General features: G+C 49.2%; 1 protein-coding gene and 1 pseudogene across 4 annotated transcripts; one reads left to right on the top strand and one right to left on the bottom strand.

Annotated features, from left to right (window-relative positions):
- The first annotated feature begins 2,071 nt into the window (after nucleotides 1-2,071).
- Nucleotides 2,072-5,364, top strand: LOC109777842 (probable cinnamyl alcohol dehydrogenase 1). 4 transcript variants are annotated; one of them, XM_073511150.1, is made up of 7 exons: nucleotides 2,072-2,350; nucleotides 2,762-2,874; nucleotides 3,227-3,340; nucleotides 3,478-3,705; nucleotides 3,878-4,163; nucleotides 4,496-4,646; nucleotides 4,885-5,364. In XM_073511150.1, exons 2-7 carry the CDS (start codon nucleotides 2,780-2,782, stop codon nucleotides 5,079-5,081), a joined length of 1,071 nt encoding a protein of 356 aa, XP_073367251.1. In that variant the 5' UTR covers nucleotides 2,072-2,350; nucleotides 2,762-2,779; the 3' UTR covers nucleotides 5,082-5,364. The 4 variants fall into 4 exon arrangements, with proteins under 4 accessions (XP_073367251.1, XP_020191993.1, XP_073367252.1 ...); XM_020336404.2 differs by having other exon boundaries at nucleotides 2,113-2,359; XM_073511151.1 differs by having other exon boundaries at nucleotides 2,122-2,669.
- A 4,556-nt stretch (nucleotides 5,365-9,920) lies between these two features.
- On the bottom strand, nucleotides 9,921-25,360 carry LOC109779536 (chitinase CLP-like; annotated as a pseudogene).
- Between the last annotated feature and the right edge of the window lie 452 nt (nucleotides 25,361-25,812).

The following is a 25,812-nucleotide window of genomic DNA, read 5'->3' as shown; positions in this document are numbered from 1 at the left end:
AAGGAAAGAAAGGAAAAAAAACCAGGAAAAGAAATAAAGAAAACCAAAGAACAAAATCCAGTAAGAAAGAGAAAGAAACAAAGGAAAACCGGTGAAAAGACAAAGAAAAACTGAATACAAAAGAAACCAGAAAAACCAATGAAAAACCAGCTATTTCCCCTAGCTCCCGCCCTAGTATTCACCACGAACCCGACACTTACTCAATGGCTAGCGGCATTGCTCGTCATCAAGGAGGCCTAGGATCGAATAATGGGATCTCCCCTTTTCCTTCTCTATTTCTTTTAAAAGGTGGACTAATGGGTCGGCCAGTTATCGTAGACCCTTAAGGCGACAGCTCTTTGTGTCTTGCTATAAGCAAGATAGAGTCGCTGCGGTTTTTTTGGGCTTATATACATATAAAGAAAAAGGACCGTGCCATGGCGAACCTGACCTCGCAGCCATGTCATCACCGCCGCGTGCCGGTCCAAGCCCGTGTTGGGCAGAGCATGTGTGTTCATGGGCCAGCCCACAGCCCACTTGGCCAGGTTTGGTTCCTGATATCTACTACTACATTGCCAAAAAAATACTACTTACTACATTGCCTCCCATAAAAAAGATTACTCCCTCCCTTCTTTTTATAAGATGTTTTGGACAACTGACTTTAAACTGTTTTGGAAGTTGTCTGAACTATTTGAAATGTCTTATAAAATTAAACAGAGGAATACTAGCTCGTTTAAAAAAAGATTTTCGCGAGTGCAAACTAAATTTATCATCATCGCGCCAATATAAATTGGCATAAATAACATCAGATTTGTCATGCCTAGGTACCTCTCATCGCGAAGCAATCTGTGATTCGATAGTTAGGAGGACGGTGATACCTCAGTCCACCAGGGTTCAAGTTCTGATGCTCGTATTATTCCTGGATTTGTTTCAGGACTTCGACGATATGCGTTTTGGGGGAGGAGACATTTTCGTCGATTACGAAGGTGTCTGTGACGGCTTGGTCAATCTCAAGATGATGTGCTGGCTCAGTCTCTTGGAAATGCTCATAGAGATAGGATGCGCGTGTGCATTTATGTGGATGAGTGTATGCGCGTATATACGAGGGTCTGCTGATGCGGCATGGGGTTCTGATCGGCAGGCTTCAGGCCATGGATGTTGGCAGGCACGGGGCGGCGGGCTGGATCGGGCCGGCGTGGGGGCCTGTTGCCGTGAAAATAATGATGGATGTCCTCGTGCTCTTTTCGCATCATGGCAACATCCTACATGATATGTCCCCCTTGATTTCGTCATCGACGTGTTCCGGAACTGCTGTGGGAGATCCTTCCCAAGATATCTGGATCGGATAGTATTCGGTCGTGCACGCCACATCAGCCTATGAGGTTCCATGACGGCGTGGCGCAAAGCTCTATTGTTTGTTGACACCATGGGACATGTTGGCTTCTCGATTTCTATGGCGTAGATAGCTGTGGAGAAGGTCATGGTGGCTGAGATCGAAGGGTCAGTTAGACGGACGGAGCCTTCAAGGCGATGGAGTCAGCCGGGTGTTTGGTAACTCTCAGGAGCAGTAGTGTCAAGGGGGGCAGTAGCACTAGAGGAATTCATTTTGGTGGTGCTCTTCGGGTACCGAGCCGTGACTTTCAAGGTGAAAACCTAAGGTCTGGCCTTCCTTGGTTGTGCCTGGCAATTGCCTTGGCGAAGGAATTGTTTTGAGAGCTCGGACTTCTTCAGGGTGAAAACCTAAGATCTTCGATCGGACAACGATGGTGCTTGTGCACTGTTTCTTTTTTGGAGGCGTTGCTTTTGAAGACCTTTTATATTTTCCGAGTGTTGTATTTGATGGTGGTTTGTGTGCGTCTACTGAGAGAAGTCGATAGCTGTGGCGGGACCTTTGTTTTTCCTTTCTCTTTTCTATTTTTTTCTTTGACTGTGTGCCTCCTGGATGTCACTACGATATTTTGTAACTGCAAAAGCCGGGTGTAATTGATATCTACGTGATATTAATATATTCCCCTCTTCAAAAAATAACATAGGAGGGTCTGCGTCGGCACTGTGTTTAAAAAAATAGCATGTCATCAGATTTTTTTTAGTGTTTTCGAAGAAAAAAACTACCTAGTGCTACACGTGCGATGCGAGCACGGTGGCGCTGCAAGTCAAAGCGGCCACGTCTCCGCTCCCCGCCGCCGCACATCTCCCCTACCTCCGTCTGCGCAGCACAGGAGATCTATCTATTCATTCACACCTCTTCCCCCGCCGCTCTCCGCTGCACTGACCGGCACCGGAAAAGATAGAGACTCCCCGCGCGCATCGGCTGGCTCCTGGTTCCGTCCGCCGTCCCCCCACTGCCCGCTTCTCCCGATCCCCTCTCGAGGTATACTAGGTAACGACCTCTGACTAACCTCTTGGTTTGGTTGCTCACTACCACCTCCGGACGGGGTCACCGAGAATCGGTCGACGGAATCGACACCGCCTTTCACTGGTCGGCTCCTGTTTCTTCCGTTGGGTCCGTGACCGTACCGTAGGCGAGCATGCTAGCTTCAGATCTTGTTCACACGACCAAGCCTCGGGTTCTGTTTTGTTTTGTGCCGAGATGAACAGACGCTCTACTGTAGATGCAGCCCTTTCCTGGCTACGGCACTGCTGCCTTCTGAATTTAATCTACCTAGTTATATGCATCCTTGTTAACTGGAGTAAGTGTTTAGCATACAAAAGGAATGGATCCTGCTACAAGTTACACAACCTAATAACCCCCTTTTGGCTGACCATATGTTGTTTCTTGCAGTTTAGTTGCCTGGCTGGCATGGCTGCTGAATCCCAGACCGAGAGTGGCAACTGCAGTGCCTGGGCGGCAAAAGATCCTTCTGGAGTACTCTCCCCACACAGTTTCAACCGTAGGTAATAAGCAATCTCTTAGCTTTAGCAAACGATCCATCTGGAAGTGGTAAATAAGAGTATGCAGTTCACACAAGCTCCCATAGAAGAAAGCTTTAATAATGCAGTTATTGGTGCTGTGCGTTATGCAGTTCTGTTTTCTGTGCGCTTTGAATAGCCTGTTTTTGTTCTCTGAATGAATGTAGACTTCTAGTATGTGCTAGCCCAGTTATTCATCGCTGTAAAATATGAATAGAAACCTTGATGCTGCCGAGTGAAAAGCTAGCTGCTTTGTTAGGTCCTTTGGTTTGTTGGCTTGTTTATTGCTTCTTATAACTAGTTCTTATGCATACTTGCTACCCTGATTGATTACCAGGACTGTGCGACATGACGATGTTTCTTTGAGGATCACGCATTGTGGTGTCTGTTACGCTGATGTTATCTGGACAAAAAATAGGCACAATGACTCGGTGTACCCTTTAGTCCCTGGGTAAGTTTTTCAGATCATCATATTTACTTGAATTGTTTTTGTAACAATCTGTTCATTGACCCCATTTAGTTGCTAGTATTTTGTACAAATAATGGTTTATGTGCTAAGCCGGGTGCCCACGGTTCAATATGTTACAGGCATGAAATTGCTGGAGTTGTAACTGAGGTTGGTTCAGATGTCAAGGGCTTCAAACTGGGCGACCATGTGGCTGTTGGGACATATGTCAACTCATGCCGCGACTGTGACAACTGCAATAGCTTCCTCGAGAACCACTGCTCAAAATTTGTTTTCACTTTCAATGGTGTTGATACGGACGGTACTGTCACAAAGGGAGGATATTCCAGTCACATTGTAGTTCATGAAAGGTATGGATGCATTCTCTTCTGGATGTTCTGAATTTGATGTACGTTGTCTAAGATGTTCTGAATTTGTTTTCGGTTATCTTTGGACAATAGTCATGGCAATTATTTTCTGCCTCCAAGTCAAAACCCACTTTTCTCGTATAAGAATCTTGCATTTCTTGTTAATTCATTACAGGTACTGCTATAAAATACCTGATGGTTACCCACTGGAGAAGGCAGCACCGTTAGTTTGTGCTGGAATCACTGTGTACACTCCGATGATGCGACATAACATGAAACAGCCGGGAAAGTCACTTGGTGTCGTTGGTCTTGGTGGGTTGGGTCACATGGCAGTGAAATTTGGGAAAGCCTTTGGACTGAAGGTGACTGTTCTTAGCACAAGTGAATCAAAGAGAGATGAAGCAATCAGCCTTCTTGGTGCAGATAATTTTGTGGTATCATCAGATATAAGACAGATGGAGGTACTGAACATCTTTAATCTCCTTTAAAGCTGAGTATGGGGCAACTTATAACAGACAACCACATAAGTACAGATCTCATCTTTTCATATTTACTGGAGAATATTTTTGGGATACAAGATATTAATTTTTCTTTTTTTGGTAATATTACACGTACGAAGGGTAACTTATGGCATGTGCATGGAGTTGCTCTTAAGTTACTTGCTGCATTGTTCTGACAGCATGGATCGCAGAATGTCTTTGCACAAAAGGAACTCATATAGCTGAATTCTGCTTGTTATTCTTCTTACTCTGCTTATACTAAGTGAGAGTAACGAAATGATTTACTTTTGCAGTCCCTGAAAAATTCTCTGGACTTCATTGTTGATACTGCCTCTGGTGACCACCCATTTGACCCGTATCTCGCGCTTCTGAAAGTTGGTGGCATAATGGCACTAGTTGGCTTTCCTGGAGAAATCAGAGTGCATCCTGCGACACTTAATCTGGGTAAAAGATCTTACTAGTACCAATCCAGTTAAAGTACTTGCTGAGTGAAAAGTCTGTTTATTTTTATCTTTCTTGGTTGTATGAGACTGCATTACCGTAGAACAGACCACTAGTAGTTGGTTTCCTGGTTCAAAACTTGGTGATGAGTTGAGGATCTATGAGCATCCCAACCTTGTTTGGTGTAATGAAGCGGGGTTTCGGCCTTTTATCGAAAATTAATCAATCCAAACTTCTACAGGTGCACGGACTTTATCTGGCAGTGTAACCGGAGGCACGAAGGACACCCAGGAGATGATAAACTTCTGCACGGCAAACAAAATCTACCCAGATATTGAATTGATAAAGATAGACTACATCAACGAGGCTCTTGAGAGGCTGGTCAACCGGGATGTGAGGTACCGGTTTGTAATCGACATAGAGAGCTCTTTAAAGTAATATCTCCGCGGTTGGCACATTTCGGATCCTTATGGAAGCATGTAGAATAAGTAGAATCTTGCACACAATCGCGACTGTTTTCCTCTGTAATGTTGTGATATATTTTCCTGTCCATGTGTTTCGATAACGCATATGTTATGTGGGGACAGCAGTAAAGTGGAAGGTAGCTCTAGCCGTGCGGGGGACAAAACTTGTCTTTCAAATTACTTTGAACTAGGCAGTTGATAAAACATCAAAAGGTTGTATACATGTTAAAGATTATATTGATTTCCTTCTTTCTTGAGACCTATAGTCGGCATCACCCCTTCGGTTTTTTTTTTGGTGGGGGGGTGGGGGGGGGGGGGGGGGGGGGGGGGGATTAGCAGCTGTGCTGCCTACATATTAAGTAGGAGAAAACAAATATACAAAAGTTTGGTGATACAGTAGCCTGGGGTGATGATGGTGTCCAAGACACCAGAATTACAAAGAAAAGCTAATCTGGCTCCTGTTCTGGAACGTCTTCATCATCAGATATCCAGTCAATGGACAGAGGCTCAAGGTTGATTTGTTGCAGACGCAGCCACAGTTGCGTGAACTGACACAGGTGCGACGCCCCAGTGATCCTGTGCAGGCCAGCCACCCACCTTTGATGATTCAGTGCAGGGGCAGACGGAGGTACTTGCAAGGGAAGGCACCAATTGGGACAGGGAAATTCTGTAATTACTTGTTTGGTCACAGCCATGGTGGGAAGAGAAGAAACCGAAGGGTAGGAGAGGGGAGCGCTACCCTAGAAGCCTTGTGGCGGCTTGGTCTCCTTGTGGCTGGTGGGAGACGCCGGCGGGGAGGCGGCTGGCGGCGGCGGCTCTTTCTTACCGACGCCTCGCATCGGGCGATCCAAGGGCCAAGCCGCGAGGTAAGAGCATCTTCAGCCGCGCCCCCAACACGCCCTCCTCAGGCGATTTTTTCACGCTGGTGCACAAAAATCGGCCCAGCCACGCCCCAGAAGCCCAATTTTTCCTGGCTCGGGCCGAATTTGGCGCCGGCGGACCCAAGTCAAACCCGGCGCGTTGGGGGCGCTCGGGCGCGCAAGGAGAAACGGTTTTGGCGCGAAAGAGCCGCGGGCCCGCCGAGTCAGCGACACTTGCCTCGTCGTCCTCAGAACGCCTCAGTTTCCTGCGGGGAATCAATGCCAAGGCTGCCGCCGGTCAGCCTTCCATCGATTCCTCACCACGGGGCGGCTCTTCACGGGCGGCGCGGCGACGCCTCACTCCCCGCGACGCGTACACACGCCTCCCCGACGGCAGCGGCTCTTTCTTACTGACGCCTCGCATCGGGCGATCCAAGGGCCAAGCCGCGAGGTAAGAGCATCTTCGGCCGCGCCCCCAACACGCCCTCCCCAGGCGATCTTTTCGCGTCGGTGCATAAAAATCGGCCCAGCCGCGCCCCCAGAAGCCCAATTTTCGCTGGCTCGGGCCGAATTTGGCGCCGGCGGACCCAAGCCGAAGCTGGCGCGCTGGGGGGCGCTCGGGCACGCCAGGCGAAACGGTTTTGGCGCGAAAGAGCCGCGGGCCCGCCGAGTCAGCGACACTCGCCTCGTCGTCCTCAGAACGCCTCGGTTTCCCGCGGGGAATCAATGCCAAGGCTGCCGCCGGTCAGCCTTCCATCGATTCCTCACCACGGGGCAGCTCTTCACGGGCGGCGCGGCGACGCCTCACTCCCCGCGACGCGTACACACGCCTCCCTGGCGGCTACAAAAGCGTCGCCCCCTCCCCCTCCCGCCACTGGCCACAGACGCCGTGCTCTCTGCCTCTCTCTCCGCCGCCGCCGAACCTCTACTCTCTCCCAGCCCCGACGATGTGCGAGCGGTTCCCCGGCGATGGAGCGGCGGCCAACGGCTTCAGCCGTCGCTCGCTGCAAGCGTGGGAGGCGTACCTGCTTTTCGAGGCCAACATCACGGCGCTTCCAGACATGCGCGCTGGGCCAAACAGGATGGAGGCTCAGCGCCGGAGGCGTTCCCATTCCCCCCTGCCGGACGTCGGCACGCGCTCCGACTACTTCGCCAGCGAGGTCGACCGCGTTCGGTCGTCGCTGACCGAGGAGCAGCGCGCCTCCCCGCAGTACGTCGCCGACAACCACAAGGCGTGTGCGGCATACTTCCAGCGCCATCAGGAGCAATGCCTCGCCTCCACCAATGGGGCGCTGGTGGTGGGCGGCGGCCGGTGGAACAACGAGGGGCGACACCTGTGGTGGTCCGCCCCCGGCCGGACACTCCGCGAGGTTCTCGTGCACCTCGAGGGCGGCAACAACCCGCCGCTCACATACCCGGGCGCCGCCCGTGTCCCCCGCCGCGGCGTCGGGCAATGGATGCCCAGGAGGTTTGTCTCCGGCTCGTCGTCCTCGTCTCGCTCCTCCTCCCACTCCTCTTCCCACTCCTCCGGCTCTCCGGCGATGTTCGGCGTCAAGACCGAGCCCGCAGCAGAGACCCCGCTCGGCCGGCGCACCCGCTCGGCCGACATCGTCATCAACGAAGGCGGCGGGCGAGCCTCGTCCTCGGCTCCTCCCCGACTCGTCAAGCCGAAGACGGAGCCGGGTCTCACCGCCATAAAGAAGGAGCCTGGGCTCGCTCCTGTGAAGACGGAGCCCGGGATCGCTGGTGGCGAGAAGGAGGCGCTCGACGACGCGGCAGTCTTGAAGTGGGCGCGCGATGACTGGGCGCGGATGGAGATGGAGCGCCGCGCCTATGAAGAGCTCGCCGCACGGCATCGGCGAGCCCGCGACGAGGGGGTCATCGTCCTCGACGACGACAGCGACGATGACGCACCACCCGCGGTCTGCCAGGGCGACGCCGGCCAGGGGTCCAGCAGGGGCGGCGTCCGCGTCAAGGAGGAGAAGGCCGGCGACGACAACGGCGACTTCGCCAAGCTCACCGCGTTCTTCGCGTCGTAGAATGGCATTAAATTTCTTTATGTAATAAAAACTATGCTATAAAATGTCATTTTCACCGAACTTTAGCCGAATTCCTATTTTGTATAAAAAAAGTCACCTTCTGAGGGCGACCCTGGGGCCGGCGGCTGGGGGGCCAAAAACCCCACGCCGGTTTTAGTGCCGGTACGCCCTCAGGCGGCGATTTTTAGCGCCTCCGGAGGCCAACAGCCGGAGATGCTCTAACCCTCGATGCGTGAAAGCCCCGTGGAAGGAGATCGAAGGGGAATTATGAGGCTGGCCCGGTATAAGACACAGGCTTGAGGATTTTACGGGCTTTTGAGCCCAAGAGGGAAAATCCTCCAAAAGCCTTCCCGAGCCCTGTGTGCCAAACAAAGGCCTAAAGGGTCGTGCCTGGGCCTGAGGCCGCGGCAAGCGGGCCGGCACGACACGAACATGCCGTGCTTGGCATCATTTTCTCTTCTTTTTTCCGCTTCTTTGGGAAGCGATACATTAGAATTATATTAATTGTAGTACTCCCGCAAGACATGCCTCCAACATGCATTTTGGGACGGGTTTTGCACCTGGCTTTTAAAAAGAGTAAATTTCAAGCATTGGGCCGAGTTTGGGCTTGTCTTTTAAAGGTTAGATTTTTGCAAGTACAGCCTAAAACCCAGGTGGGCAGAACAATTATCTCTACCCTATAAAAGACCCAGTTGACAATGATGATGTGTCTGTCATTCGTCATTTCTGACCATTAGATTTACAACAATAGCCCATTTCTCTGCTTCAATTTGTAGAAAACTCCTTATTATCTTGAAACTAACCACATTCCTCCCTCACCTCATCAAAACAGCCAGAGGAATATATTTTGGGTGAAACATAATATATTTTTAGCAATATATGTATATCAAAACTAGAGCGTTTTCTTTCAAGTTTATCAACAAGTATTATTTTACTTCGAATCCGTTGCAGCGCACGGGCACATTGCTAGTTTTGTGCAAAATGTTTTGATTCAGACAATGGTAAATATGAAGTTTGAAAATTCGCCCTACATAAAAGGATGGAGAGAGGGTCTTCTTCACGCCACTAAAGTTTCATTATCGATATATTTTTATGTTGTTCTTCTGTTAAATATATGTTTGTATTTTCATTGTATATGGTTATTCTGTTTAGGATTACATACAAGTATTAAAAGCTGTTTGGTTGCCAGCCTTGCCTTGCCACACCAAAGGTGCGGCATGCCATAGCTCCTAGGCAGCTGTTTGGTTGCTAACGAAGGTTAGGCCCGCCACAGCCGCAAAGTGTCTTTTGCAGTAGAATTTTTCGCCACAAGTGTGGCGCTGGATTTGCCCACCACACTCTTTGGCGTGCCACACGTGTGGTGTTTGGAGTCTCCAACCAAACAGCCCGTTAGTGTGCATTGTTAGTGTGTGGAATTTGGTATCAAACTTTTTTGTGTTTTACAGCCTGCCACTGTATTTTATTATTTTTTGCATCCTCCACCACTGAGCCGAGCTGACCCCATAGGTGACACGTAGCTTCGTCATCATAGGCCATTGCGCAGGTGTGTCTTCAATTCTCTAATTAATACCATCATTCATGACTTTGCATCTAGAAATGTTAGGGCCTAGGGGCGGACCTTGAAACTATTTTAGGTGGGTGCAAACTATAGGAGTGGGAGTACCTTTTGGAAAAAATCATCTAGTTTTGATATATTATTTTTCATGAATACAAAGAAATTATGTAGAATGAGTGAATTTTATATTTTGGTTGGGGTCCTAGGCACCCACTCTCATGAATGTGGGTCCACCCTTGTTAGGCCCATGTTCTAATTTTGTCCCGGGCCACCGAAATCTTAGGACCGGGCGTGAGAATTAGGCGCAAAAATTCATAGAACATAATGTATATCCATGTAAAATCTCAAATCCTTGACGATATATTACTTTATTCTCGTTTCTAACACAACACTAGTACGCTAGTAATATTAAAACGAAACCGTACTCGAGTACAGACGGTGGCACTCCGGCGCTAGCTCGACTCGCAAGATCAGTGACACTCTTCTAAGAACTCCCCATGATGAAGTCGAAGTTGCTGCAGGTAGTGCCGATGCCGAGGAGCAGCCCACTGAACGCGAACGTGTCCTTCACCAGATCAAACATAAGCAGGTTGTCCTCCAACTGGTGCCCCCCGAGGATCACCGCCGGCGACTCAGCATGTGCCGGCACCGGCGAATCCGTCTGAACGAACGCGAAGCACACCGTCCGGTCGTTCACCTGCACGAGCGAGCTGGCGCCCGGCAGTGTCCAGTTCTGGCCTCCGTCCAGCATCAGGTCGATGTTGGCCACGGCATAGCCCACGCTGGTCATGGCGAGCTCCGACGCCTGGTAGCACATGTCGAACGGCGCCACCTTGTCCTCGTGCGCGATGCCGCTCGTGGCCGCGTCGAACGCGTTGCGGAGCGGCCAGTAGATGTCCCAGCGGAGCGCGGTGTAGGGCGTGACGGTGCTGAAGGCGGCGCCGCCCTGGCCTCTCCTTTCCATGTCGAAGGCGCCGGACGGAGTTAATTGCAAGGCACTCCCACACTTCGGCACGTTGTGACGAATCAGTACCAGTAGCCATTTTTTTTGCCATGCAGTGCCAACTCTAAGCCTAAGTGTTGCAAAACGGTCTGATAGCCGTATAAGCTTGTATTGACCACGTATCTGACCGACCCGGCCCACTTGTCAGGTGCCACGGTGGCATACCCACGCGCACCCGCACCCGCACCCGCGCGGTCACCGACCCGGCCCACTTGTCCGGTCTGGTCGAACCCGTACGCGACGAACCCTGGTTTCCTCCTCCCCCCCCCCCCCCCCCCCCCCCCCGCCCTCGTCTCCCTCTCCCCTCTCAGGCGATGGCGGCGGCGACTCCCGGCGGCGTCGACGGCGCGGGCGGGTACGGGGACCTTCCTGGCCTCGGCCCCGATGACCACTTAGGTCTGGACGACGTCGACGACTCCAGTTCATACTACTCCAGTGCAGACGACGCGGATTTGGAGGAGGAGGCCGCGCTGTCAATGGAGGACAGGGTGAAGCTGGCAGAGATATGGGTGGCCCACCCTACCAGTAGCCATCAGTGGACCAGTGGAGCTGCTGGCGGCGTGCTGTAAGTCGTTCTCTTCTCTGCTTCTGCTTCTTTCTGCATATTCCAAAACAGGGTGCTAGGGTTAGTGTTGCTCATGACAGTATAAATTTGTGCTGTCAATTGTAGTTTGGATGATGCTGTTTGGGATGTTCGGATTCATTTTGATGCACAACACAATCTGGATAGGAAGATATGCAGTTCAGATGTTACATTTCTGAACTTATATACACTGATGCACACACAAGGTTATTCTTTCTCTGATGAACTGTATCACATGAAGAATTTAGGCAGAGGAGAGGAAAGAGAGCATGGGTTAGAGTTAATTGACACAAACATCAAACTGCAGCAACTTAAGAAGGAATATGAGCATAGTTTAGTTTTGAATTTGCTAGTGAGGGCAACAGCACCTTTTGTATGTCAGATAGAAGCAGATTTAGTGAGATCAAACTACAGCAATGTCTGTCAGAGGAGAAAAGAAAATTTAGCAACTATATTGTATAGACCACCTGTTGTGTATGATCTTAGTGAGCCAGCAGTTCTTGCTGTTGATCAACAAGGTGTTGTTTTTCATAGTCAGTGCACACAAGAGAGCATAAAGGTATCACAGGTTTGTTGAGCTTGCACATCACACAGGCCAGAGACTTCAGGTATCACATGTTGGGGAACGTAGCAGAAATTCAAAATTTTCTACGCATCACCAAGATCAATCTATGGAGTAATCTAGCAACGAGGGGAAGGGGAGTGCATCTACATACCATTGTAGATCGCGATGCGGAAGCGTTGCAAGAACGCGGATGAAGGAGTCGTACTCGTAGCGATTCAGATCGCGGTTGATTCCGATCTAAGCGCCGAACCACGGCGCCTCCGCGTTCAACACACGTGCAGCCCGGTGACGTCTCCCACGCCTTGATCCAGCAAGGAGAGAGGGAGAGGTTGGGGAAGACTCCGTCCAGCAGCAGCACGACGGCGTGGTGGTGGTGGAGGAGCGCGGTACTCCAGCAGGGCTTCGCCAAGCACTGCGAGAGACGAGGAGGGAGAGGGGTAGGGCTGCGCTATGAGGGAGATGTTCTCATGTGTTTGGCAGCCCCAAAACCCCCACTATATATAGGGGAGTGGGAGGGGCTGCGCCCCCATCTAGGGTTTCCCCCCAAGGGGTGCGGCCAGCCCTAGATCCATCTAGGGGGCGGCCAAGGGGGGAGAGGGGGGGGGGGCGCACCACTAGGTGGGCCTTAGGCCCATCTGAGCCTAGGGTTTCCCCCTTCCCCCCCTTCCTGCGCCCTGGGCCCCTTGTGGGAGGCGCACCAGCCCACCTAGGGGCTGGTCCCTTCCCACACTTGGCCCACGCAGCCCTCTGGGGCCGGTGGCCCCACCTGGCGGACCCCCGGGACCATCCCGGTGGTCCCGGTACGTTACCGATAACACCCGAAACTTTTCCGGTGACCAAAACAGGACTTCCCATATATAAATCTTTACCTCCGGACCATTCCAGAACTCCTCGTGACGTCCGGGATCTCATCTGGGACTCCGAACAACATTCGGTAACCACGTATATCTATTCCCTATAACCCTAGTGTCATCGAACCTTAAGTGTGTAGACCCTACGGGTTCGGGAACCATGCAGACATGACCGAGACGTTCTCCGGCCAATAACCAACAGCGGGATCTGGATACCCATGTTGGCTCCCACATGTTCCACGATGATCTCATCGGATGAACCACGATGTCGGGGATTCAATCAATCCCATATACAATTCCCTTTGTCAATCGGTATGTTACTTGCCCGAGATTCGATCGTCGGTATCCCGATACCTTGTTCAATCTCGTTACCGGCAAGTCTCTTTACTCGTTCCGTAACACATCATCCCGTGATCAACTCCTTGGTCACATTGTGCACATTATGATGATGTCCTACCGAGTGGGCCCAGAGATACCTCTCCGTTTACACGGAGTGACAAATCCCAGTCTCGATTCGTGCCAACCCAACAGACACTTTCGGAGATACCTGTAGTGCACCTTTATAGCCACCCAGTTACGTTGTGACGTTTGGTAGACCCAAAGCATTCCTACGGTATCCGGGAGTTGCACAATCTCATGGTCTAAGGAAATGATACTTGACATTAGAAAAGCTCTTAGCAAACGAACTACACGATCTTGTGCTAGGCTTAGGATTGGGTCTTGTCCATCACATCATTCTCCTAATGATGTGATCCCGTTATCAACGACATCCAATGTCCATGGTCAGGAAACCGTAACCATCTATTGATCAACGAGCTAGTCAACTAGAGGCTTACTAGGGACATGGTGTTGTCTATGTATCCACACATGTATCTGAGTTTCCTATCAATACAATTCTAGCATGGATAATAAACGATTATCATGAACAAGGAAATATAATAATAACCAATTTATTATTGCCTCTAGGGCATATTTCCAACAGTCTCCCACTTGCACTAGAGTCAATAATCTAGTTCACATCACCATGTGATTAACACTCACTGGTCACATCACCATGTGACCAACATCCAAAGAGTTTACTAGAGTCAACAATCTAGTTCACATCACTATGTGATTAACACTCAATGAGTTCTGGTTTGATCATGTTATGCTTGTGAGAGAGGTTATTAGTCAACGGGTCTGAACCTTTCAGATCCGTGTGTGCTTTACGAATATCTATGTCATCTTGTGGATGCTACCACGCGCTACTTGGAGCCATCTCAAATAACTGCTCTACTATATGAATCCGGTTTACTACTCAGAGTTATCCGGATTAGTGTCAAAGTTCGCATCGACGTAACCCTTTACGACGAACTCCTTTTCACCTCCATAATCGAGAAAATTCCTTAGTCCACTAGATACTAAGGATAAGTTCGACCGCTGTCATGTGATCCATTCCCGGATCACTATTGTACCCCTTGACCAACTCATGGCAAGGCACATTTCATGTGCGGTACACAGCATAGCATACTGTAGAGCCTACGTCTAAAGCATAGGGGACGACCTTCGTCCTTTCTCTCTCTTCTGCCGTGGTCAGGTCTTGAGTCTTACTCAATACTCACACCTTGTAACACAGCCAAGAACTCCTTCTTTGCTGATCTATTTTGAACTCTTTCAAAATCATGTCAAGGTGTGCGTTCTTTGAAAGTATCATCAGGCGTCTTGATCTATCTCTATAGATCTTGATGCCCAATATGTAAGCAGCTTTATCCAGGTCTTCCTTTGAAAAACTCCTTTCAAACAACCCTTTATGCTTTCTAGAAATTTTACATCATTTCAGATCAACAATATGTCATTCACATATACTTATCAGAAATGTTGTAGCGCTCCCACTCACTTTATTGTAAATACACGTTTCTAACAAACTTTGTATAAACACAAAAACTTTGATCACTCCATCAAAGCGTATATTCTGACTCCGAGATGCTTGCTCTAGTCCATGGAAGGATCGCTGGAGCTAGCATACCTTTTAGCATCCTTAGGATCGACAAAACCTTTCTGATTGTATCACATACAACCTTTCCTTACGAAAACTGGTAAGGAAACTTGTTTTTGACATCCATCTGCCAGATTTCATAAATGCAGCTAATGCTAACATGATTCCGACGGACTTAAGCATCGCTACGGATGAGAAAATCTCATCGTAGTCAACTCCTTGAACTTGTGAAAATACTCTTTGCCACAAGTCGAGCTTCATAGACGGTAACATTACCGTCCACGTCTGTCTTCTTCTTAAAGATCCATTTATCTCAATGGCTTGCCGATCATCGGGCAAGTTCACCAAAGTCCATGCTTTGTTCTGATACATGGATCCTATCTCGGATTTCATGGCTTCTAACCATTTGTCGGAATATGGGCCCACCATCGCTTCTCCATAGCTCGTAGGTTCAGTATTGTCTAACAACATGATATATAAGACAGGATTACCGTACCACTCAGGAGTAGTACATATCCTTGTCGACCTACGAGGTTTGGTAGTGACTTGATCCGAAGTTTCATGATCACTATCATAAGCTTCCACTTCAATTGGTGTAGGTGCCACAGGAACAACTTCCTGTGCCCTGCTACACACTAGTTGAAGTCATGGTTCAATAACCTCATCAAGTCTCCACCATCCTCCCACTCAATTCTTTCGAGAGAAACTTTTCCTCGAGAAAGGACCCGTTACTAGAAGCAATTACTTTTGCTTCCAGATCTGAAATAGGAGGTATACCCAACTGTTTTGGGTATTCTATGAAGATGCATTTATCCGCTTTGGGTTCGAGCTTATCAGCCTGAAACTTTTTCACATAAGCATCGCAGACCCAAACTTTAAGAAACGACAACTTAGGTTTCTCTAAACGGTGTCGTCTCAACGGAATTGCGTGGTGCCCCTTTTAAAGTGAATTCGGTTGTCTCTAATGCCTAACCCATAAACGATAGTGGTAATTCGATAAGAGACATCATGGTATGCACCATATCCAATAGGGTGCAGTTATGATGTTCGGACACACCATCACACTGTGGTGTTCCAGGCGGTATTAATTGTGAAACACTTTCCACAATGTCTTAATTGTGTGCCAAACTCGTAACTCAGATATCTCTATGATCATATCATAGAAATTTTATCCTCTTGTCACGACGATCTTCAACTTCACTCTGAAATTACTTGAACCTTTCAATGATTCAGACTTGTGTTTCATCAAGTAAATATTCTCAACATCTACTCAAATCATCTGTGAAGTAAGAACATATCGATATCCACTGCGTGCCTCAGCACTCATTGGACTGCACACATCAAATGTATTACTTCCAACAAGTTGCTCTCTTGTTCCATCTTACTGAAAACGAGGCTTTTCAGTCATCTTGCCCATGTGGTATGATTTGCATGTCTCAAGTGATTCAAAATCAAGTGAGTCCAAACGATCCATCTGCATGGATTTTCTTCACGCATATATACCAATAGACATGGTTCACATGTCTCAATCTTTTCAAAAACGAGTGAGTCCAAAGATCCATCTACATGGAGCTTCTTCATGCGTTCTATACCAATATGACTCAAATGGCAGTGCCACAAGTATGTGGTACTATCATTACTATTTTATATCTTTTGGCATGAACATGTGTATCACTACGATCGAGATTCAATAAACCATTCATTTTAGGTGCAAGCCCATTGAAGGTATTATTCAAATAGACAGAGTAACCATTATTCTCCTTAAATGAATAACCGTATTGCGATAAACATAATCCAATCATGTTTATGCTCAACGCAAACACCAATCTCGATGGTAGAGGGAGCATGCGATGCTTGATCACATCAACCTTGGAAACACTTCCAACACATATCGTCATCTCACCTTTAGCTAGTATCCGTTTATTCCGCAGCTTTTATTTCGAGTTACTAACACTTAGCAACCGAACCGGTATCTAATACCCTGGTGCTGCTAGGAGTACTAGTAAAGTACACATTCATATAATGTATATCCAATATACTTCTGTCGACCTTACCAGCCTTCTCATCTACGAAGTATCTAGGGTAGTTCTGCTTCAGTGACCGTTCCCCTCATTTCAGAAGCACTTAGTCTCGGGTTTAGGTTCAACCTTGGGTTTCTTCACTAGAGCAGCAACTGATTTGCCGTTTCATGAAGTATCCCTTCTTGCCCTTGCCCTTCTAGAAACTAGTGGTTTTACTAACCATCAACAATTGATGCTCCTACTTGATTTCTACTTTCGCGGTGTCAAACATCGCGAGTTTCTCAAGGATCATCATGTCTATCCCCGATATGTTATAGTTCATCACGAAGCTCTAATAGCTTGGTGGCAGTGACTATGGAGAACCATCACTATCTCATATGGAAGATTAACTCCCACTCGATTCAAGTGATTGTAGTACTCAGACAATCTGAGCACATGCTCAACGATTGAGCTTTTCTCCCTTAGTTTGCAAGCTTAAGAAACTTGTCAGGGGTCTCATACCTCTTGACGTGGGCACTAGTCTGAAATCCCAATTTCAGTCTTCGGAACATCTCATATGTTCTGTGACGTTTCAAAACGTCTTTGGTGCCACAATTCTAAGCCGTTAGCATTACGCACTGAACTATCACGTAGTCATCAAAACGTGTATGTCAGATGTTTCGCAACATCTACAGACGACGCTGAGGTTCAGCACACCGAGCGGTGCATTAAGGACATAAGCCTTCTGTGCAGCAATGAGGACAATCCTCAGTTCACGGACCCAGTCCGCATAATTGCTACTACCAACTTTCAACTAAATTTTCTCTAGGAACATATCTCAAATAGTAGAACTAAAGCGTAAGCTATGACATAATTTGCAAAGACCTTTTGACTATGTTCATGATAATTAAGTTCATCTGATTAATGAACTCCCACTCAGATAGACATCCCTCTAGTCATCTAAGTGATACATGATCCGAGTCAAACTAGGCCGTGTCCGATCATCACGTGAGACGGAATAGTCATCATCGGTGAACATCTCCATGTTGATCGTATCTACTATACGACTCATGTTCGACCTTTCGGTCTCTTGTGTTCCGAGGCCATGTCTGTACATGCTAGGCTCGTCAAGTCAACCTAAGTGTTTCACATGTGTTCTGAGGCCATGTCTGTACATGCTAGGCTCGTCAACACCCGTTGTATTCGAACGTTAGAATCTATTACACCCGATCATCACGTGGTGCTTCGAAACAACGAACCTTCGCAACGGTGCACAGTTAGGGGGAACACGTCTCTTGAAATTTTAGTGAGGGATCATCTTATTTATGCTACCGTCGTTCTAAGCAAATAAGACGTAAACATGACAAACATCACATGCAAATCATAAGGTGACATGATATGGCCAATATCATCTTGCGCCTTTTGATCTCCATCTTCGAGGCGCGGCATGATTACCTTTGTCACCGGCATGACACCATGATCTCCATCATCATGATCTCCATCATCGTGTCTTCATGAAGTTGTCTCGCCAACTATTACTTCTACTACTATGGCTAACGGTGAGCAATAAAGTAAAGTAATTACATGGCGTTTGCATTGACACGCAGGTCATACAATAAATTAAGACAACTCCTATGGCTCCTGCCGGCTGTCATACTCATCGACATGCAAGTCGTGATTCCTATTACAAGAACATGATCAATCTCATACATCACATATATCATTCATCACATCCTTTTGGCCATATCACATCACATAGCATACCCTGCAAAAACAAGTTAGACGTCCTCTAATTGTTGTTGCATGTTTTACGTGGCTGCTATGGGTTTCTAGCAAGAACGTTTCTTACCTACGCAAAAGCCACAACGTGATATGCCAATTTCTATTTACCCTTCATAAGGACCCTTTTCATCGAATCCGATCCGACTAAAGTGGGAGAGACAGACACCCGCTAGCCACCTTATGCAACTAGTGCATGTCAGTCGGTGGAACCTGTCTCACGTAAGAGTACGTGTAAGGTCGGTCCGGGCCGCTTCATCCCACGATGCCGCCGAATCAAGATAAGACTAGTAACGGCAAGTAAATTGACAAAATCGACGCCCACAACTACTTTGTGTTATACTCGTGCATAGAAACTACGCATAGACCTAGCTCATGATGCCACTGTTGGGGAACGTAGCAGAAATTCAAAATTTTCTATGCATCACCAAGATCAATCTATGGAGTAATCTAGCAATGAGGGGAAGGGGAGTGCATCTACATACCATTGTAGATCGCGATGCGGAAGCGTTGCAAGAACGCGGATGAAGGAGTCATACTCGTAGCGATTCAGATCGCGGTTGATTCCGATCTAAGCGCCGAACCACGGCGCCTCCGCGTTCAACACACGTGCAGCCCGGTGACGTCTCCCACGCCTTGATCCAGCAAGGAGAGAGGGAGAGGTTGGGGAAGACTCCGTCCAGCAGCAGCACGACAGCGTGGTGGTGGTGGAGGAGCGCGGTACTCCAGCAGGGCTTCGCCAAGCACTGCGAGAGACGAGGAGGGAGAGGGGTAGGGCTGCGCTATGAGGGAGATGTTCTCATGTGTTTGGCAGCCCCCAAACCCCCACTATATATAGGGGAGGGGGAGGGGCTGCGCCCCCATCTAGGGTTTCCCCCCAAGGGGTGCGGCCAGCCCTAGATCCATCTAGGGGGCGGCCAAGGGGGGAGAGGGGGGGGGCGCACCACTAGGTGGGCCTTAGGCCCATCTGAGCCTAGGGTTTCCCCCTTCCCCCCCTTCCTGCGCCCTGGGCCCCTTGTGGGAGGCGCACCAGCCCACCTAGGGGCTGGTCCCTTCCCACACTTGGCCCACGCAGCCCTCTGGGCCGGTGGCCCCACCTGGTGGACCCCCGGGACCATCCCGGTGGTCCCGGTACGTTACCGATAGCACCCGAAACTTTTCCGGTGACCAAAACAGGACTTCCCATATATAAATCTTTACCTCCGGACCATTCCGGAACTCCTCGTGACATCCGGGATCTCATCCGGGACTCCGAACAACATTCGGTAACCAGGTATATCTATTCCCTATAACCCTAGCGTCATCGAACCTTAAGTGTTTAGACCCTACGGGTTCGGGAACCATGCAGACATGACCGAGACGTTCTCCGGCCAATAACCAACAGCGGGATCTGGATACCCATGTTGGCTCCCACATGTTCCACGATGATCTCATCGGATGAACCACGATGTCGGGGATTCAATCAATCCCATATACAATTCCCTTTGTCAATCAGTATGTTACTTGCCCGAGATTCGATCGTCGGTATCCCGATACCTTGTTCAATCTCGTTACTGGCAAGTCTCTTTACTCGTTCCGTAACACATCATCCCGTGATCAACTCCTTGGTCACATTGTGCACATTATGATGATGTCCTATCGAGTGGGCCCAGAGATACCTCTCCGTTTACACGGAGTGACAAATCCCAGTCTTGATTCGTGCCAACCCAACAGACACTTTCGGAGATACCTGTAGTGCACCTTTATAGCCACCCAGTTACGTTGTGACGTTTGGTACACCCAAAGCATTCCTACGGTATCCGGGAGTTGCACAATCTCATGGTCTAAGGAAATGATACTTGACATTAGAAAAGCTCTTAGCAAACGAACTACACGATCTTGTGCTAGGCTTAGGATTGGGTCTTGTCCATCACATCATTCTCCTAATGATGTGATCCCGTTATCAACGACATCCAATGTCCATGGTCAGGAAACCGTAACCATCTATTGATCAACGAGCTAGTCAACTAGAGGCTTACTAGGGACATGGTGTTGTCTATGTATCCACACATGTATCTGAGTTTCCTATCAATACAATTCTAGCATGGATAATAAACGATTATCATGAACAAGGAAATATAATAATAACCAATTTATTATTGCCTTTAGGGCATATTTCCAACATCACAGGAATTCAGACCAAAGGATCATTGCCTGTTGTAAGCAAGAGCACTGCCAGTTTTGCATAGTTGCTGCAGTTATCAAAGGGGAGAAGACTTTTGCTATTAAGAAAATGAGGCTGGAACACACTTGCCCTAGCAGCACTGAGTCATCAAGGAATGTTGTTTTGGTGCTGTTTTGGAGTCATCAAGGAATGTTGTTTTGGTGCTGTTTTGGTGCAAAATATGGCTCTTTTTTGTCAGAGACAGGAGAAGGCCGGGGTTTGGACACTTGCGAGAAACCAAAGGGCCGGGGACGTTTGAGTTTTCGAAGCAACCGTGCGCCCCATGTCTCCCCCCACTAGCAACTCCCCACGATGCAGAGGGAGTTTGGGTTTTCTTCATTCCATTGCCGCTCCATCTTCCTCCCTCTGCCTCCCTCTGCCTCCCTCCTCATTCCATTGCCGCTCCATCTGCCTCCCTATGCCTCCACCATCAAGCAACTCCCCTCTGCTCTATCTCAAGCCCGCCATCGCTGGCCAGGAGGGCAATGGCGGAGGAATCGTGGAGCAACTCCCCTCCGTCTGCCAAGCGAATGGCGGAGGCATCGTGGAGCAACTCCCCTCCGTCTGCCAAGCATCACCGTGGTGAGGCGTCTGGCAAGGAGCCGATGGTGGTCGACGACGACGTTCCGGTCCCCGGGCAGAAGCTGGACTACACCGTGCCGCTCAAGGTTGATACCCACCTGAAGGAGCCGCTGGATGTCATATGCACCAGCAATCCAGACGAAGCCAACAAGAGGATCCGCGAGATCAGGAAGGGGCTCGGCGGCATGCTTCCTCGGTCGATCGGCGTTGATGTCGATTATACCAGCGAAGATGAACCTCCGCAAATGGCTGCAGTTCTGCAGTTATGCGTGGAGGATCTCTGCCTGGTATACCACATCACCGCGGCAACCAAATGGTAAAAACATCCAGTTCTGAAGTTTCTGAAGTTCTGAAGTTTCTATCTAATTAGTAGTTTCTGAAGTTTCTGTAGTTCTGAAGTTTCTGAAGTTTCTGTAGTTCTGAAGTTTCTGAAGTTCTGAAGTTTCTGAAGTTTCTGAAGTTTCTGAAGTAGATGCAATAGTTCTGAAGTAGATGCAATACTAGTTCTGAAGTTCTGAAGTTTCTGAACTGGCTGTACTAGTGTAGTTTCTGAAGTAGATGAATTTGATGCACCAGATTAATTTGATGCACGCCCAAGGAACTCCGCCCGCTCCTGCTGGAGAAGGAGCTGTACACCTTTGTTGGCTTTTGCATTGGAGGTGACAAGGAGAAGCTGAAGTTGTCTGGTTTGGAGATCAACCCCGACAAGTTCGTCGACATGCAGCGCCAATGGAGAGTTCCAAACAATGGAAAGAGGTGGCAGTCTTTGGCTGAGTTTGCAGCCAGCCTCATCCACCCATCCTACAAGAAAATGAAGCAGAAGATCAACAATGAAGAGGACCACAAACTATGGGGGATCAGCCCACTGCCAAAGTACCTCATCGAGTATGCAGCGAAAGATGCGTATGTCACCTACGAGGCATGGAAGAAAATCGAAACCACCAGAGAAGATTTCAAGCAATGGCGAGAGGCGGAGGAGCATTGGGATGACCCCTACTACTGGGGACAATGAGTTGCTTGTGCTTGTGCTTGTGCTATTATGTGTCTCAGTTTGTAGTTATGTGGTTGAACAAGTTTGCTTTTGTTATGTTGAGAAAGTTTGTAGTTATGTGTCTCAGTGATCATTTTGAAGATGCTTTTTTGAACTGGATTTTGATGGAGCTGTTGTTTCCCCCAAATGCACAAACTGTTTCACTCAACTGTTTCCTGTTCGCCCCGCGCATTGCTTTAATAACCAGGGCCACCACTCAGTGCAATCCCTGTTGACAGTGGCCACGTCAGCGTTTGTGTTGCTCTAATGTGCGCTTTTTTGAGCATTTGGCCATCTAACTTGAGCCATCTAACTTGAGCATTTGGCCAGAGGTTCAAGAGGAGATATAATTTGAGCATTATCTAAATAACATAGCATACATACTGGAGTTCAACATAGCCATAGATTCTTACAGCCATAATTACTAGATTCTTACAACATTAGCTAAAGACCATAGCACAGTGGAGTTCAACATTGTTCACAACTACTACATCCATACATTACACTTAACTAAACCACCCTTCACAAAAGATTAGAAAAGCCTTCTATCAAAGCAACTTATATCATGATAGGTATGCTCTGCTTCATCTACCCAGATCATCTTCATCTACCTCATTCCTTCAAGATGTCATGGATCAACTTCAACTCCTCTTTGCTCTTCTCCAGTGACTTCAACTCAACAGCAAGCTGGAGCTTTACCTCATCCATGTGTTTTAGCAGATTCTCATGTCCCCTCTTGAGATCAGACATGTGAAGGTTCAACTGCACATTCTCTTCTGTGACTTTTTCCAAAGACTTGGTGAGCTCATCAACCTGGATCTTTAAATTGTTGTTGCCTTCAGCTAGCTTTTCCTTCTCTTTCAAATGATTCATCGTCATGTTCCTAATGACAGTGCCTTGAGCTTCTACCAGGTTCATCGGCACTTTGTACTTCTCTTCCATCTTGAAGTTCTCTGCCTCTTTCTTCTCCATCTCATTCTTCATGGCAGCCAGAACTGATGCACTGGCTCTCTCATCTCTCTTCTCCTTAGCTTGCAGAGAGCTGAAATCCAACACCCTGTCCTCCTGGGCACTGAGAAGTTGATGGACATCTTCAACTAGTTTGTCATAGTTGGCATCTAGATTCCTTTTCTCTTCTTTAAGGTGGTGGATAGTAAGTGAACTTTCCAGGTTATCCTTCCTCCTAGCAGTCCTGCTGTCTTCAAACATTTCCCAAAGCTTCAACAATGCATTTTGCATTGTGGGAGGCCACTCTGGGTCAACCCAAGCAAGGAAACCACAATTGACAGCTTCCTGCAATATAGCAAACACTTATATTGTTACTCTCTGAAGAATTACCATTATGAAAGGGCACTTTAAAAAATGAACTAACAACTGCAGAACTACAACCTATACATGTGGCCAACTAAACAATGCTACTTCAACTGCAACCTATACTGCCTCAATTAAAATTTAGCAACTACACTGCCTCAATCAACTAACAATTTGCTTCATCATCAGTACTAGTGAACACAGCCAACTAAGCTGCTGCCCATATACATATTACAGTGAACATAAGCATCAAAACCATAATCATCAGAACTACTAATAAATAACTAAACCATAAATATATTACAGTGAACAAAGCCAACTAAGCTATTGCAGTGAGCATCAGTACTAGAAGCATCAAAACTACTAAGTAGTAAACTATGTGCTTCATCATCAGTACTAGTAACTATATTACAACTATATTACAGTGAACATAAATAGAGCATGAATCTTACAGGTTGAGCAGAAACTAGAAACCTCCTGCCCGTCTCAAATGATTCAAAAGCTACACGGCGCTCAGTTGGCAGCCGATGCTCCACGCAGAGCCCCTCTGGTGCATTCTCCAAGCCATTGTAGTCTTGGTCTTCAATGCTAGCAGGAATCTACAGAGAGCAAATCCTCAAATCAGAAAACCAGATCATCAAATCCGCAAATCCCCAAATCACCTAACCCTAACCCTAGCTCTACCACTGACCTGGTAATGCATCCCGTCGTCGTCGGAGGAGATCTGCAGGCCGGACAAGTCGTCGCTGCTCTCATCCTCGAAGACCATGGCGCGGCGGCGGTGGCGGACGCGGCGGTCTGCGCGGCGAGCGGCGGCAGCGGCGGCTGGAGAGACGAGGGCGATGAGGCGAGGAGAGTGACAGAGTGCGGCTGGCTCCGGTTGGGTTCGACCGGACCCGGCTACATGGAGTTACCGAGCGGGTGCGGGTGCGCGCGGGTAGGCCACCGTGGCACCTGACAAGTGGGCCGGGTCGGTCAGATACGTGGTCAATACGAGCTTATACGGCTGTCAGACCGTTTTGCAACACTTAGGCTTAGAATTGGCACTGCATGGCAAAAAAATGACTACTGGTACTGATTCGTCACAACGTGCCGAAGTGTGGTAGTGCCTTGCAATTAACTCCGCCGGACGGCGTGGGCACGCGCTGCTGGTTCACGGCGATGCCAGTGATGGTAAAGTAGTAGGCGCGGTTTTTGGGGTTGAAGAGGAACGGGAGAGGGTTCTTGCGGAGGCTGTCGGCGAGCTCCACGGTTGGCGCGGCCAGCAGCTGGAAATGGCCGCCGTCCCCGCCCCTGGGCAGGCACAGCGCGAACTGTTGCTTCAGGCGGTACCACTGGGCGACCTGCAACGGCAAAGAGTTAAGCAGCCTCGCGAGCCCCGCGACGCCGGCCACGTCCGCCGGGAGCGAGGCCAAGAACTCCCCCGGCGCGCAGGACGCGACGACGGGGAAGGTGGCCGGGAAGAGCGGGTTCTTGCCGTCCGTGGCGTTGGCGGTGATTGAGATGGTGGTGGCTTGGGCGGCGACGCGACGCCCGTCGACTGGGTTGTATGGCAAGGCGGTGTAGACGCACGGGCCCTGCCCCTGCGCCGGCCATTCCGCACTATCGCAGACATCCGGGGTGAACATATTGCGGATGCCGTTGCAGTCGCTGCCGCCGCACCCGATGGCCCAGTGCGTGCAGGGGCAGTTGGCGACCCAGAGCATCGGGCCGGCGAGGTCGAGGAGGAGCGGCCCCCCTCCGTCCTTGATGGCGATGGTGTAGAGGGAGGTGGAGGCGTCCTTGTTGACACGCGCCACGAGGGGCCGCTAGGCCGTACCTTGAGCCGCCGCGTCGGGCTGCGACGCCCCCAGCAGCACCGCCAGTGCCAGTAACGCAGCGGCGGCGGCGCTGCTGCGACATGCCACGAGCTTGCATGGAGTAATTGACTGACTGATTTATCTACGTGCCGATGGATTTGGGTTTTGGTCATCGGCGCGGTTGCATTTATATAGTCGCAGAAGAAGAGGATGAGCAGGAAGAGCGGGGTTGACTCACTGTATGCTTGGGTGTCTGGGTAGGGCGAGTGGGGGAGGGACACAAGACATAGACGAATCGCGTCGACCAACGCCATCGAGATTCCAGCGGCGACTGGCACTAGCAGTGTCGACCTAGCCACGTCCACCTCGTGCGTTTGCTCGAGCTAGGCGTCCAAGCTGCAGTGCAGGCTCCGCACCCGGTCATGGAGAGATCCGGCAGATTACCGGCCCCGAGCTTGCTACTTGTCCCCGGTGAGCTCTGGAAGAAGTGCATGAGCCGCGAGAACACAGAAGACTGACCAGTTAAGCCCAAGAGGCCATGCCCGTCACAGAAACCTAGCTAAACTGATC

This window comes from Aegilops tauschii, chromosome 3 (assembly GCF_002575655.3).
Source record: "Aegilops tauschii subsp. strangulata cultivar AL8/78 chromosome 3, Aet v6.0, whole genome shotgun sequence".
NCBI lineage: Eukaryota > Viridiplantae > Streptophyta > Magnoliopsida > Poales > Poaceae > Aegilops > Aegilops tauschii.
The sequence above is the reverse complement of the archived record's forward strand: the minus strand, read 5'-3'. Positions and strand labels throughout refer to the sequence as shown.

Excerpts from the sequence above, each read along its gene's own strand:
- LOC109777842 (XM_073511149.1), top strand. The coding sequence starts at position 2,570 with ATGAACAGACGCTCTACTGTAGATGCAGCCCTTTCCTGGCTACGGCAC. Across the intron at positions 3,341-3,477 it reads GTGTACCCTTTAGTCCCTGG|GCATGAAATTGCTGGAGTTG; the intron begins GTAAGTTTTTCA and ends AATATGTTACAG. Across the intron at positions 4,647-4,884 it reads TCCTGCGACACTTAATCTGG|GTGCACGGACTTTATCTGGC; the intron begins GTAAAAGATCTT and ends AAACTTCTACAG.